This window comes from Caretta caretta, chromosome 1 (assembly GCF_965140235.1).
Source record: "Caretta caretta isolate rCarCar2 chromosome 1, rCarCar1.hap1, whole genome shotgun sequence".
Classification (NCBI taxonomy): Eukaryota; Metazoa; Chordata; order Testudines; family Cheloniidae; genus Caretta; species Caretta caretta.
In genome coordinates, this window is record NC_134206.1 from 202,209,845 (window position 1) to 202,225,757 (window position 15,913).

At 41.3% G+C, this 15,913-nt stretch overlaps 1 protein-coding gene across 4 annotated transcripts in view; it reads right to left on the bottom strand.

Annotated features, from left to right (window-relative positions):
- The window catches only part of ZBTB20 (zinc finger and BTB domain containing 20), a 626,421-nt gene that overhangs the window by 42,212 nt on the left and 568,296 nt on the right, over window positions 1-15,913 (bottom strand). For all 4 annotated transcript variants that reach the window (XM_048818099.2, XM_048818071.2, XM_048818047.2 and 1 more), the window contains one exon: window positions 4,421-4,522. In XM_048818099.2, the coding sequence (XP_048674056.1) occupies window positions 4,421-4,485 (65 nt within the window). In that variant the 5' untranslated portion in view covers window positions 4,486-4,522. The remainder of the gene's footprint in view (window positions 1-4,420; window positions 4,523-15,913) is intronic.

The following is a 15,913-nucleotide window of genomic DNA, read 5'->3' on the forward strand; positions in this document are numbered from 1 at the left end:
CCAATCTCTTTCCTCTCTGAATGGGTTTATTTGCTACCATTGCTCTCAAGGGAGACAGTATATTATCAGGAGGCCCTCACAACAGAAACTATTCCAAATCAGAATGCTGTGGCCCTACTACATGTACTCAGTGGAAAGGGAAAGGAGGCAATGATGCTGTCTGGCACCAGGGAAATAAGTGTTCACAGCATTACTCCTCTCCTTTCTTACTGATCAGAGAGCTTTCCCTGTATCTAAGTAACTTAAACACATGAGAGGGAACCAGCAGGAGGAGGGAAGCTCAAGTTAGGGAAACATCAAAGCCAACTTAGAATTTAGAGAAAACGTATTAGAAACAAGGCTTGGCACTCACTTTGATCAGAAATTACCTATGTAGGAGCCCAGGCACTGAGGCCTTATGAATGGTCCCCTCCCCATTTCTCCAATCCCCAAGCTTAGACTCCTATAGTCAGTGCTATGGACAGGCAGCAAATCCCAAACCGTTTATTACACAACGTGTTCTTATCTCCTTATTCCAGGAGGTAAATTGGAGCACTGTCTCACTTCAGTCAGAAGTTTCAGAATGTGACCGCTGGTTGGCTGTGTCAAAAGGAATGGAAGAGCTGGATTTGGCTGGTGCATAAACAAATGGGAGAAGGAGGCAACAATGGCTGTGGTTTGGGTTTGGTGGGAGGGGCAGCTTCTCTAAGTGACCATAGAGTATTCCAACGTCATTGCAGTTTGTACATCTTCCCAGATTCTTCCTCTGAGCTGGCTACAGTACTTAGCAGTACCACATAACAATTTCACCTGTGGGTGTCAGTGTAATGCACTACTTCAATACATGTGATCATGTTGCCTTCTAGTAACGAACAGCCTATTTACTGCCAGCTAACAGAGTTACTCAGTTTCATAAGGCTATGAATCAGGCCCCAGGTGCGGGTGGTCTGATCCCCAGGGAGGACCACGCTCTTTCTCTGTATGTGGTTGTGGTTTATTATATTAGCTCTTCCAGACATTGAAGCTGAGTCTGAAAACACTCAAGGCACCATCATCATCTTTATCCTCATTATAAAGGAAAACAGGGCCAACACACTGGGGAAAGGACACTATGGTAGATAGCCCCGATGTATAGAATCATAGAAGTTAGACATGGCGAAGACTTATTTATCTTACTCAACTAGTCAGTGCAGGATTGTTCCTTAGAGTTCATTTAGTATGGTGTCATCCAGACTAGTTTTAAATGGCCCTTGTAATGAGGCTTCTACACAATTCCTTTGGAAGACTCTTCCACAGCCAGATACATCTTTTGGGAAGTGTTTCATGATATTCACCACTTAAAATATTTCCCCTTCTTTCTTGGCTGTATAATCTTCAAATATCCATAGACTGTTATCAAGTCCCCACCATGCATTAATCATCACTTAACCAAACTGCACTTATTTAGTAGGTCTTTCAAACTTTTCTTATAAATCAGTCCCTCCAACCTCTGATCCTGCCGAAGTGCCAATATCTTTTTGGTAACGAAGTATCCCCCCTTTTATGTATATAAGTACTGCAGTGTTCTGTCATAAAGGTCTAGAAACCTGACATCTCACAATAATGCAGCTACAACATGATTTTAGGTACTGAATGTAGAGTAGCGTAATTTTTTGTGTCTGTCTATTTTAAAGGCAGAACGGATCAGAACTGATTGGGTGTGGTAGACTCAGAGCTATATAGGTAGGGAGAACTATTTCCTTGTGTCAGGATGCCTCTCAAACTCAAAATTGCACTTAGTTTTCTTGCTACCATATTGCATTGCAAACTCACACGCAATTTGCTGTCCAGCAATCCTCCTCAGTCTCTTTCAAACATTACGTCTCCCCAGGTTTCTCCCTCACAACAATTATCTGTGTTTGGGATTAATTTCCCCCAGATGTATTAACATGTCACAACAAGCAAACCTCTCAGTCTGGTCTCCCTCACAGACAGGCAATTTAGTTTGCTCAGCTGCTAGCATTTCCCACATGTCAGCTAGCGAACGTTTGAGACCCTTTGAAACAGACATCGGCCCGAGTCCCAGTTCTGGAAACGGACCCAAATGCTCTGTGTCTGAGGTTCTCCACTTTTAGAAGCATATCAAACCCATTTCAACTGATGCAGGTTATTGAAAAGATTCAATTTCTCCTGGTTACTCTTCAGTCCAGCGTGATCTGGGATTAGTGTGTGAGACAGGGCACCTGAGTGGTTTCTTATGAGTTTCTACTAGTTACTTCTTTGAGCCCCATCACAGAGCACAACCCACTACCAAACAGCTGAACTGAGTAAGGTATAGGTGAGCCCAAAGGTAACCAAGATGCCTCAGGCCCTTCAGATCAGCATCTGTTAGCATGGGGAGGTGGTGAGTTGGTAAAGGTGGAGGCTGAACTCTCCAGCCTCTAGAAAAGGGACTTATTTGTGGGCAGGGCTGGGGTGCTATGGCAGCAGAGAAAATACAGAGCAGGTGCCTTTCACATTCTCTAGAGTAAAGCTTTTCAGTGATAACTACAAAGATGAATTATTATTTAATGGTCAAATTATGATTGCTCCTGTGTGAATGCACTGGGAAAGGGAGGTGACAAAAAGGTTAGAATGAGCCCTGCCTTCCCTAGTGCATCTGTAAAGGAGGCAGTCATAATAAGGCCATTTGCACTCCCTGAGCACAAGGGATCAAGCAGAGATGCCACATAACTGTTGATAGTGGGGGGCGGGGGGGGGGAAGGGCACAATTTAAAGGTTCTGGTGGTATGCAGCAGGGTTCAGGGCAGGGCAAATAAACCCTAGCAGAAATCTGAGGGGGGGGCACATGACCCCAGGTGACCCTCTGCATAGTCAAGGATATGTTAGCATTGCTAGCAGCACTACACACCCGAAGGAGTGTGTCTGGATGGGCTGGGTCATGGTTAAGCCCTGCTCCCTGGAATATCAGCTAGTGCTTGGAGGACAATGCCAGGGGATTGCTAATGATGTAACAAAGACTGCTACTGACTGAGTTTCCACCCTCCACACTCCAAGTATTACACCTAACAGAGGCATAATGTCTCCCTCCAGCCACTGTCCCCTGATGAGGAGCATCTGTAGTACCCAAGCAAGCATTCCACTGACTTTTTGAGTCATAATTTGGCATTAACATAGTTAGTGCACACAGTATATATATATAAAGATCGAGATATCTGGCTTTTCCGGTTTTAAAAACATAGGAGAGAGCAAGCTATTCATCAGAATTTTTAAGCAATATTTTTTGAGTGTTTCACTACACATTCATCTCCCGCCTGCATGTATGATACTCATGCCACTCCTGATATCAGTGCTTCTCACTGTGAGTCCTGACCCTCTCTCAGATGTGACATTGACAATATGTGATGTGTGGTTAGAAACTGACTATGCAAGACAGAGAGATGAGTATGTTCAGTTAAAAACAAACCAACCAACCCACCCTGAGAGGAGCACAGAAGTCTGACCAGATACCTGACTACAAAACTAAGATGGAAAGATACACAGAATTCTGAAAGCAGCACCACAAAAAGTTACAAGAGACAGAAAAATCTGAACAGAACACAAAACTGGGATGGGAGGTAGGGAGACTTGATCAGAATGGCACGGGGATCCAGCCCGAGCAGGATAAAACTATAGTGTGAGGCACAAAAAGCCTGAGCATTGAAACAGGAAGCTACAAGTGAGAATCAAGTCAATTTCACTAGAGCAGTAAAAACAAAAAACAAAAAAAACCCTATAGTAAGAGGAACAGAGATCTGTCCATTACTGGTTAAAACTATAAGATTATGCCCTCCAGGGCAGCAGGTAAGAGTTCATTTCAGAACACTGTGAAACTACAAGAGACAGAAAACCCACTGAGAACATCAGGAAGCTTCACTGAGAAGCACAGAGTCCAACCAAGCTTCTGCAAAACTCCAGTGACACACTGAGACCCAGCCTGAATTATACAGAACTACAAGAATCATTGAGACTTGACAAGAGCAACTCAAAACTATAACGAGCTGCAGGGAAACCAAACTGCACTGCACAGAACTGCAACAAGAAATAATATGATTGCACCAGACCAGTAACTCTACAAAAGACAAAGAAATCTAATAAAAAAACAGGGCAAAACACCACTGAGAGACATGAAGACACCACATTAAACTTGAGTAATAGGCAGGGGACTCCTACCAGAGCAGGGCACAGCTAGAAGATGCAAAGAGGTCAAACCACTGCTGAACTACAAAACCAGGCCAATACTTACCAACTTTTTTACTGGTTTGTTTTTCACCCCACTTACTTCCCAGGTAAATGTGTAATGTAAAATTTAGCTTGTGTTAACCAGCAATGGCCAGGTGTTGAAGGTTTTTGGGTGTTTTTTTGTTTTTGTTTCCTTTTTGCTGAAACAAGAAATCTTTTGTAGGACATAAAATTTACTTACAGTGGTTTCCAAATGGTGTTACTCTTCAGGTAAATCACTCCAAGCCTTGGCCCTAGTGCAGACATTCATTGGGGCAGGGGACAGAGAGAGGCTGTGTCTGTACTGGAAAGAAACAAAAGGAAAGGAGATGGGGGAATTGTTAATAATTTATCAAGAGTGAGAGAATTTGCTGCAAGGTTAATCAGTATTCTCCACATCTATATGGCAGAGTGAGGCCTAGCAGGGCAAAATTCTGTCCTCTGTTACATCTGGGAAACCCCAGCTATAAATGAGGATAGATTCCGGTCCCTCATCTCCATGGCCTAACCATCCAAACTATTTTGGGTAGGTAAGATAGGGGAAATCAAGCAGCAAACTGCCACACAATAGAATTCCTTCCTGGTCTTGCAGGTTGCCTGCTATGACTGCAGCTGCACTGAGCAACAGCAGGAGCCCTAATGTAGAAGGGGCACCAGAATTTTTCCCATCATGTGATCTAACCCTGCTCAGAGGAGAAGACAGAAAGAGCTGCCTCTAAGCTAAAATACAGATGAAGGAAGGAAAAGGACCTGCCTTTCTCCTCCTGCTTTCTTTGTATCACATAAACAGTGGCTAAAATAAAAGTGTATCAGTCCAAAGGCAGAAACTCCACCTACTTCCTCATTTGGACACCAGTGGGTGCTACTTTAGTGACAAAAACCAACCAGGGAGATAATTTATTCTCAGTCTTTCAGCTAACATCAAACCTTAGTAGCAGTTTTATATCTTAAATGTCTTCTCTGGAGGCCATATGCTGCCCTGAGGAGGAGGTAAACTCAATGAGCTAATACAGAATGGGCCCCCAAAAAACCCTTCAGAACCGAGCATCCTTGATATTTGGTAGAAGGGGGAATTCAGTATCCAGACTTGACTTTTGCAATGGTTCCTGCTTTTATAACTGGCTTGACCAAATCTCTGGATCGGAACTCTACGAAATATGGGGATTTTTGAAATCTTTTGTGATTGAATCCATGACTAGACTAATAGGGCTTCTCTTTCTCTAACTATTATAATCCTTTGGTAGTTGACTGTGGAGGATGGAAGTGTATCTTAAACCAACATCCAGATGACAAGCTAAATCCTGCTCACTTTACTCATGCAAGTAGCTCCATGGACATCAGTGTCTCCAATCCTGCCCACAATGGTGCTACTTGCATGAATATAGGATTTTCAGTAGGATCAGTGAAGAAAAACGAATATTTGCTTTATCAGCAAAATCAAACAAACCCACAGGTGAACAAAAATGTTACAAAGTGTCACTGTTATTTCACAGGTAATTAACATTACTGAGCATTACTCTGAATGTATGCTAGGAAACTCATCACAATAATATTCAAAACCACTAATTAATAGAGCAGACACATTGGAATGAGTGCCTCCCAATACAATTAAGTATTCTCAGTGCATTTTAGATGACACTGTAATACTGCATTTCACAAAGCATACTTTCAGGATCAGTTTAATGTACACCTTTTGTCATAATGACGGCTAATGGCAAGCTGGATCTGTATAGACAGACGATGCACCACTTGGCAGTTACACTTCACAGGGGCTCAAGCACACATTTTCTCTGAGGTTCCAGTTTTTGTAGGCACACACCCCTCCCTAAAGTTTGTTTTGAATTTCATATTTAAACGAATCTGAAAGCTCAATACAAAACTTATTCAGAACCACTGAGTTTAACCTATGTTTGGAGTGGAGCCGTAAGTCAGTTCCTGATTTGCTTGAAAGCTTCACAAACCACAGTGACAAACATCAAGGGTTGAATGTCAAGGGTGTAATGATGCCCAATATGTGCATGGTTTTAGATTTCATTCATTTAGATTTCATTAGATTTCATTTATATTTACATTCAGCATAAGATTTCCTTTCAATTCTTCTCCCTGCTTACCTTGTTTTCCACACACCCTTCATCTCCCCTTCTATTAATTTCAACCTTGCTTTCTATGTACATTTCATCCATGTCATTCTGTCTTTTATTCTGCCCCTCACCCCACCTTTTTATAGTCAAAATCCTGAAGTCCTTACAGAAGATCCAATCATACAGTTTATCTGCATGTTTAACTCCCACAATAGATTTTCAGGCCCCCAGTCCTTCTTCAGCCAGACAACATGTCTATTGCCTAGAAATTTCACACAAGTCAAGTCTAAGGGGTGACAGAGTTAGCCAGATGTATTTTGTTACATCTCTTTTTTTCTGTGTCATTTGTTGCGCCTCTGGTGTTTAGGACTCTAATCTAATAGATCCTTGGTTGTGGCATGGCCAGCACTCACCCTGTGGTTCATAACCAAGCATGGCAGGAAGAAAGGATGTTGGGGATGGGCTGTTCACAATCACATATGGTCATCAGGTATTTGAACTCCCATTGACAGTCAACTGGATTTAGGAGCCTTGCTCCCTTAGGTATTTTTGAAAAATCCACTCTGGGTGAAGAGTATGAAGAAAATTGTAAGTCCCAGAACACTTAGCCAGCTTCATAGTTCCTTTCTTGAGAGCTTCTTGCATGGCCTGAACAGCTTGGCTGTTTTCGTTCAATAATATGCATTAATCGCATCAGACTAGTAATGATTAAATATTAAGGATTTAATATTAAAAAATGCTGTAGTGGGATACATGACACAGCTGATTTTATTTAAAATACAAAATCAATGAAACTGAAGGTTGATCAGACCTGGGGGCGGGGGGACGGGACTGGGGGGGACAGACGGACAGACAGACACAGCAGGGAAAGCAGCATCCAGAAACACTTTAGGAAACGGGTCTTGAGCCAGATGGGAAGGCCAACAGATGACATGGATTTTGGAGCATAAAACATCTTTCACAAATAACAGTAAGGAAGCAGGGGACTGGGTGTCAGGATTCCTAGGTTCTCTCTGTGATTCTGCCACTGACTCACTGTGTGAGTTTTGGAAAGTCACATAGCCCCACTGTACCTTGGTTCCTTCTGCTATAAAAGAAGAATATTAACATCTACTCCACAGGGGTGCTACGAAGCTTAATTAAGATTTTGAAGACACTGAGTTTCTTCCATGAATGCACTATGGAAGTACAAAGAATTAGTTAAAAACTTTCCATTAATGTTACTAACTTGGGTATTTTATATATATTTATACATATTTACATGTATTCCAACCCACCCAAATCTTATTTAGTATTTTAGAGGAGGACAACACATTAATCATTTCATTATTTGTATTAAAGAAGGTCCATTCATGACAGCAGTGAGGTACTTCAGATTGTAATTTAAGAGGTGCACTTTAGGTCAATTTCTGTGTTGGCTTCAGTAGAGTTGCAAGGGACATAAAGTCAGCACAAAATGTGGTCTTTTATAATAGTGCTGATGATTAATGGGCTCCTTTACCATAACTCCACATCCTGATGCTCTGATCCTGCTCTTTCCCTTTCTGTAATTTGTGTCTTCAACCATCTTTATTTGTTTGCTACCTTACCTGAACTGTTCATTAATCAGCACCATCGATCAGAAATGGTCTGTCAAAGCCTATTATTTAAATTTCACAAAAACAGGTGGTGTTCCTACTCTGCTCCTAACACAGTACACACAAGCAAAATAATCTAGACTTATCCACTTTCTTGTGGTTTCCTTTCTTGTTAACTTAAATAATAGCAAACAAAAGCTACCTGCCAGTTCTTGGACCTGATCTTGGCTGTTTCCAGGGGTTGTTTCTTGCAGGGCCCCTCTGTCTCTGTCCCTAACTCTAGTTCCTTTTGCCTCAGGCACCCGACAACTCCTTTTCTACTCCCTGTTTGGAGATAAAAAGACTCACATGATCTAGATGCCATGGTCAGTCAGCAAAACAGCTATGCATTTCTGTGCAGGGATTCAGTATCTGATATCCGGATCTGGGGTAATTCTCTCTCAGTGATACATGGTCAAATGGGTTCAATTTTGTAGTCAAAAGCTGATTTTTGAGATTGACAGTGCTGCAAACCTGCACTGGGATCTGAAAATCTTTGTTTCTTTTGCCTCTTATATCATAACCAGCGAACTAGTTTGTTGATGATGTGTGAGGCAGCAAATAATTCCACTTGCTGTCCTCATGTGGTATTGATTCTGCAGGACTAAATGGCGGTAAGAACTTGCTTATGTCATTAAAAGGAGCAGATCTGACTCTGAACACACATAGGGCAGATCTCTTGAATAAGAAGGAACTATTTTTACAGCCACTTTCCTGATCAGAGAGATATTTTAAATCTGGGTTGTCCAGGCCAAGTATAGTTTTGGTCTTTGTCATTATTACTTTCTGGAACTGGAGACAACCAGAAACATATTTGGGTGGAATTCTTCAAGCAACTGCAAGGAGATGGCGCTATCCAGCATATCAGGTTCAAGAGCTGTCTAGTGGCACAAATGAATGATTCTAGGTCCTCTAGAGTAGGAATGATACTGATCCTTTGGAATGGTACGATATGCACCCTGACAAATATGTACTGCGGACATCAGTGTAGAAGTTGGGCCCTCCTCCGAGCAGTCAGTAGATAACCAGCTGTGCTGCTTTGCACCAAGGAGGGAGAGGAAGACAGAATTCTCTGTGTGTGTGTGTGTACTACTGCACACAGTACACCTGTACAACAGAGGGCAGAACTTGAACCTCAGAAAACATGAAATCTCAGGAGCACAGGGCACCCTGTAAGAAGACCAGACTGTGGTTTGTTCATAGCAGATAGAGCTTTAATAAATACCACCAATGAAGGGAAACTTGCCTTTCCTCTGCCCTGCTAGGAGCATTGTGTATCCATTTCAGACATGTGGTCCTGAAACTCAGACAATCATTCCTCCATGGATTGGATATTTGTAGATAAACCATTTAAATGAGATGTACTGGGATGCTGCTTTAGTCTGGTAAAGGCCAGTTTCTCATAAATATATCTTTGTAAAAAATACTGGAGAGAAATACTTTCCTTCGAATCCCAAGGGTTCCTATCAAAATCTGGAACAGCAATTCATGTTTATAGTAAAGGCTGCATCATGTTCCCAGTATTTGTCATACAAAATCTCTATTACTTATCTGTATGTATTTATCTCTTTCCCTAGCCGCCACCCCCTCCCCCCACTTTTTTATCTGACAGTGTAACATTTCACCATGCTTAAGCCGCAATTCTTTGCTTAAGCTGGAATTTGGTATTTTTTTTTAAAAAAGTCCTGATCCCATCATAATACACTGAATTGTCAGTTCCTGGAGAACTAGCAGGCCAGAGAGGAGGATTTATCAAGGGGCTCTTGTGAATTTTTGTGCTCCTGCGTCACTGATTGGATTGACTCTTAAGTAGTGTTCATGGTCAGTATCTGATATTCCTTTTCCCTTTGCAATAACAGTTCCCAGTTCAAAGTCTCCCCTGTCTAAAGAACAAGCCCCTTCCTGCCAAAATCCCACAGAGTATAAATGATCCCTCCTGCCACAATGTGCTGCTCTTCATTGTGTCAGCTCAAACACCAATGGCCCAACACTGTGCTAGCAGCCACTGGAGAGGTTGACTTTCATTTAAGATATAAAACAGAAGACCTGGCTATTTGCTGTTAAGAAAGATCTCATCAAGCCCAGATTTATGCACAGGCATAGAAAAGAAAAACTATCTCACTCACATAAACCTGGTATGTCTAATATATAATGTACATATATTCCTTTACTACATTTTTAAAATATCTTATTCAAATTTTGAAAATACATTATATCACATCCAATTCTGTCTATTTACATTCATATAAAGTGTCCATCATTATTGTATTTGACTGCCTCACAAAATTACAAAGTGTGTAAACATTTCCTATCACCCTATAGAAGTCAGACATGAGTAAGGGAGACAAATATTTGAGGCCTGATTCTGGTTTCGCTTGCGCAGATGGAAATAAAGAAGAACTCTCCTGTGGTGAATGGAGTGACACTGGTGTTAGGCCTCTGGGGTAGGGCCTGTTTCATACCTGCATTAGTACAGCACTCCTCACAGTGGAGCCCCAATCCTGACTAGGGACTCTGGGTGCTGTCCGAAAATATATACCATACTACTTCTACGACTAAAACCAGTGTGAGCTCGGAAACAGGCTCATAAATGTATGTGCCAAGAGTACAACACTAAGACACAGCCTTGTACTTACAATGAGTCAGATGTATGAGTTAGGAGTTCAAAAAAGGAGAACAAGGTCATAGATAGAGGAAGAATTAAAGAAGAAAAAAAGCTTCCCTTCAGAAATTTTTTGAAGCCACAAGCAGCAGCAGTCATTGAAGATGGCCAATGCAGCAAGAGCGCAGCTGCTTAGTCACCAAGAAAAACATTTGGACAGAATGACACTGTCTTGCAATTGCAGTCGAATAAAGGTGAATCCACTCCCAGAAACCATTATCATCGCCAACGCCCCTGCACTGAAATATGAGTTGCCATCACTGCACCCACTAGGGACCAAGAAAATGACTAGGAATTAACATTGTAACAGTAATGTATCCATCCCCTCCACTGCTTTGGCTAGTTATGACAGATGAGCTTCATGAACATTTCATTGCCAAGGAACCCTGTCAAAATATTGGTGATTTCTCCAAATCTGTTCAACATCATGGAGATGTCAAATGAAGCCTGAAAGGACATTATTTTTGAGGCAGAACAAAAACAATGCGAGTATCAGAGAGAATGGCTCATCTATTCTTCACAAACTGGTTCAGTTTATTGCTATGCTTGCAAACTTTTCAGCACCTCTCCAAAACAACAGGCTCTTAGCTCCACAGGTGTCAATAAATGGAAGAATTCCTGAAAGAGGAAAAGATCTCCATTTCTCATAGATAAGAGGGTTGCAAACTGACAATCGATTCTCACCTATGTACATTGACTGTATAATATAACTCCTGGCAACTATCCTGGAGAGAATGGTCAGAAGTGTACAACACTTAATGTAGTACAGTTTGGTCCTTTTTGGTGGCCACAAGATCCTTGGTTCTCACTCTTTCATAGTTATTTGCAAACAGCAGGCTGGATTCATCCCTTTCTGGCTAATGAAAAGAAACTGGCTGCTAACTGATCCATTCCTGAGGTTCACCTTACAATAAAGATGCTGTAAGTATATGCAGTAACTATGCAATATAGGTCACAATCCTCCCCGGTGTAGTTCCACTGATGTGAATGGAGTTATACCAGGTATGAATTTGGACTTATCTGATCAACTTGTCACAGATATGCAGAGAACAAAAAGAAGCAAATGAAAATTTGGATTCATCATGTATTTTCATCTACTCATCCATTTCTAACACACCAATCACCAAAATGTATTAAAATGGGCAAATGCAAGAATTAAAAATATCTCAGCATCATCTTGGCAGAATTATTTTCCTCCCTTAGCAAGATTTTAGCAGATGACTTTCTGTGGAGAGAGATGTCTTTTAGGAAGAAGAAAACTTGCTAGCTAATATGAGAATGTGATGGTCTGCACTATTATGGTCACAATTTTTACAAGACTATGATAAATTTTGTACAAAGTATGCCTTGTGATGTATCATTTGAAAACTCATAATCTGCTGAACATTACTGTCCTGGTAAAAATGTGTATCAACATTGTACGTAAAGTTATAAGTTTCTACAATATAACATTGCTATAACATGCTCCAAGTTTAAGAAAAGCAGGCCCAAACCAATTTCTCAGGAACAAAGGACAGACTAACACCCAGACAGGTGTTAAAGATCTACTACATGCTTAAGCAGCCATTCTCCAGCAATAGGAAGGTGTAAACAAGAAATTTACATTTCTTCACAGGGATGGTTCAACCCCCACCTCCACAAGAGACTACTTGTCGCCTGCACCCCAGATGGGGGTAATCCTCAAAGAGGGGTGGGTGGTGAGAGAGAGAGAGAGAGAGAGAGTGAGTGGTCTCCACTTCACCTCTTTCCTCCTTCATCTCTGCTCAGGTCATCAATGACTCTCAAAGAACTGAACTAAGGGAAGTGTCCAAGGTTGAAAGGAGACCCAGCCTGTGAAATTTACCACAGTGTATGGTAAGGCAAAACCTTTTGCTTTTAAGTTCACTTAACTTGTTGAGTTAGGTATTAGCTTGTGTTTTACACTTTTATTTTCTTTTTGTAACCAATCCTGACTTTTATACATCATCACTTGTAATCACTTAAAATCTATCTTTCTGTAGTTAATAAATGTGTATTATTGTTTTATCTTAATGTGTTTGGATTAGCATGCATGGGAAACTCCATTTGGGATAACAAGGCTGGGGCATATATCATTTTCCTTTGATGAAATGATGGACTTTCTATGAGCTTGAATTGTTCAGTAGTAGGCTGGACAGTATAAGACACACATTTCTGGGGAACAAGGCTGAGACTAGGGAGTTGTTGGTATTGCCCTGTTTGTAATTCATGAATGGCTGGCCATAGCATTCATGTATTCAGCTGGGAGTGATTTTACATGCTAGGGGCTATGTATGAACTGGCCAGAAGTTGTTGTTTATACAGAAAAGAGTGTAAAAGGCACCCCAGGCTAGAGAATTGAGGGGACACAGATATTCGACAGTCCAGATTGTACCCTAGGGAATGTCACAGCAGGCCCATTTGAAAATATGAATTTTGCATTGTGCTCTAAGAGATGCAAGACATAAGCTCTCCTTAACCTTGTAGGGTAAGGAGTTCATAACCAAACATCCTTCACTGAGAATGTCTCATCCCCAGCTCCTGAGATTCTCACCATGCTAAAAATGCTAAGTTTCACATGATGTTACCAGCAACAGCATCCCAATTCTCTTGCAAGTCAACAGTTATAAAATCAGTAACAAACCCAGTGAAAAGACTAGGTAAAAAGAACCAGCAACATACTTTTCCAGATGTTCATATGGCTCTTCCTGTATACTTGATGATTCCAGACTCAAATTACACAGCTGAATGCTCATTTAATTTATGTTGAAAAGGATTAAAGAAAAATACACAGGATCCATGGTGAGAGAGGGAAACTCTGAGCTTTGGCTCCATTATCCATTGAGTGATAACTGACTGCAGTCTTGGAGTTTGAAGATTGATCAAAGAGATTGCTTCCTGAAAAACAGGGAGAAAGCCACCGTAGACTTCATGTTTCACACTTCAGTGACAAAACACTAGGTTTAGAAGTTTTAGATGAACACATGAATTTATTCCAAACCATTGTTTAACCAAACTGATGGTTATGCACACTTGTGAAATATATCATTTTAAATATCAAGTCACTGAATGCAATAGGTCCTGAGGTCAGATGTATATTTGTTATAATGATTTGATATTTTAAATAAATTAATGTATTAACTGTCTCAACACAGGATTCCTTAAGTATGTCTAAAATGTACAGATGACAGCTAAAGCTGCCATGTTAGGATCTGGCTTTCAAAAAACTGTACGTCTGGTAGGAAAGGTTGGATTCAGAATTTGAGTGCAGACCTATTTGTAATGAATTGTATGTGCTACTTTTCACTTCTCTCCTGAAAGTGTATATAGTGTGGCTCACACAGAATGATTGCTGAATATCAGTAGCTGGTAAAATGATCCCTGTTGCATATGGCATAGGGCATTAGTAAGGATAAAATAATAATACATATTATTTTAATTGTTCTTATTCCAGTATTTGCCAGTCTTACTCACTTGGGGTTTATTGGAGTTCAGTATTTAGCTCTCTCCTGTGCATATTAAGGGATATTTCTCCGGTTATTTCAAAAGGCTTTGAGAAAAACTGAAGGCAGTTGCCTCTACTGTTAGATAAATGCTGCTAATGTAGGAGCGCTGTTTTCTGAGTACTATAAAGACCATTTCCAACTCCTTAGTTTCTTCTCCTTTGACAGCAGAAGTTACTACGTAGAATGGTTTAGATGTGTTTTTGCTGAAATTTACATCAGTCTTCCAGGCACTGCAGGGAGTGGCCCAGGAACCCTGGCTTTGGGTGAGTAACAGCTTCTGTAATCCTTTGCCTTTCCAGGAAGGTGGCGTTGTAGGAAATGGTGTAAGTGTGTTGGTTTTGTCGGGCTCACAAATACTCCATTCTCATATCAGCAAGAGGTTCTGAGGGGAATGGTGCTGGATCGGCTGTTAGGGAAGCTCAGACCTGCCCTGTGCCAGCAGAAATCACTGCAGAGAATGATGTAGGTGAGTGGGGCTGTGGTGGAGCTCTCAGCTACTTTGATCCCTGCCTCTCCCAGCAGGAGGCACTCTAGAGAATGATGCAGAAGTGCTGGCTGTAGGAGGCTCACAACTATTTTAGTCTAATCAGATTTCACAATTTGCTCTAATGAACAGTATTGGCAGAAGTTCAAAGCTACTCCAGGTCTTAACTCTCCCGGCACATGACTATAAAAATGATGTAGATGTGTTAACTACAGAGAAGCCAGAAGCTGTCTTGGTTCCAGTCTTCCCCAGCAGAAATAACTGAGAAAACAGAGTAGGAGTGCTAGCTCTGGTCACAGCTACTTCAGCCTCACACAGCATAGTGGAGACCCTGTTGGGAATGGTGTAAAGAGTGCTGACTGTGGTCCATTGCCAAAGCTCCTGCAGACTCAGCCTCTCCAGGCCAATGCCACTGACATAGATGCATCAGCTCAGTGAATCTGGGAGACTTCAAGAGATCCCGAATTAGCAGCAATCTCCTCTCCTGATAACCCAAGTCCTCCGCTTGAGAGGAAGAAGATAGCAGGAGAATAGCTGTACTCAGCCAGCATTGATTTCTCTAGCCTTTTGTCTGTGTCTGCTTTCTGTCTCGTTTGGAGGTGGTTACTGTTACTACAAGTAGCATGAATCATGTCTCTGTTAAAAAACAGAGCTTCACTTGTCTTACATAACCCCTGGTAACTGAACGTCTAATAATAGCAAGCCATTTCCAGGTAGGGAATCTGTCTACCTACCAGACATACACACACACTCCCAGTGCTCTCACTACAGGGAGGGAGTAAAGGTGATTTTTAAAAATTCTGAATTACAGGAGCTGGTGACTATTGTTTTAAAATGCAGCTCATATATTAAACACCTCAGGAATGTGCAATACTTCCTGCAAAATCAGAGCACCCAGAGGGAGCAACAAGAAACCCAGCCAGTGCCTCTGAGCTTGAGATGAGTTTGAGCTGCAAAGTTGACAGTTGGATCTGATCTGAAAGCCTGACTGTCTCTGGATCTGTGGTCCTTCTTTACTCTACCCAGGCAGGCAACTTCTGAAATAATTTATTACTGTATAATTCCGGGAGAGGTGAATTAAAACTGAGAGTATATCACTTTGAAACAATATTAATAGCATGTTTCAGAGGTACTTTAAAAATCTAAATGCTAGAAACTCAGGAAATTCACAAGTCTTCAACACCAATCTTATTTCTGAACCACCCAAAACCCTCCACACACCCACATAAAATAGCAGAACAGGAGAACCTCACCAAAAGCCTGATCCAAAGCCCACTGAAGTCACTGAGAGTTTTTCCACAGACTTACATATTGAGTTTTGGATCTAGCTCCAAATGGCATAAGAAACT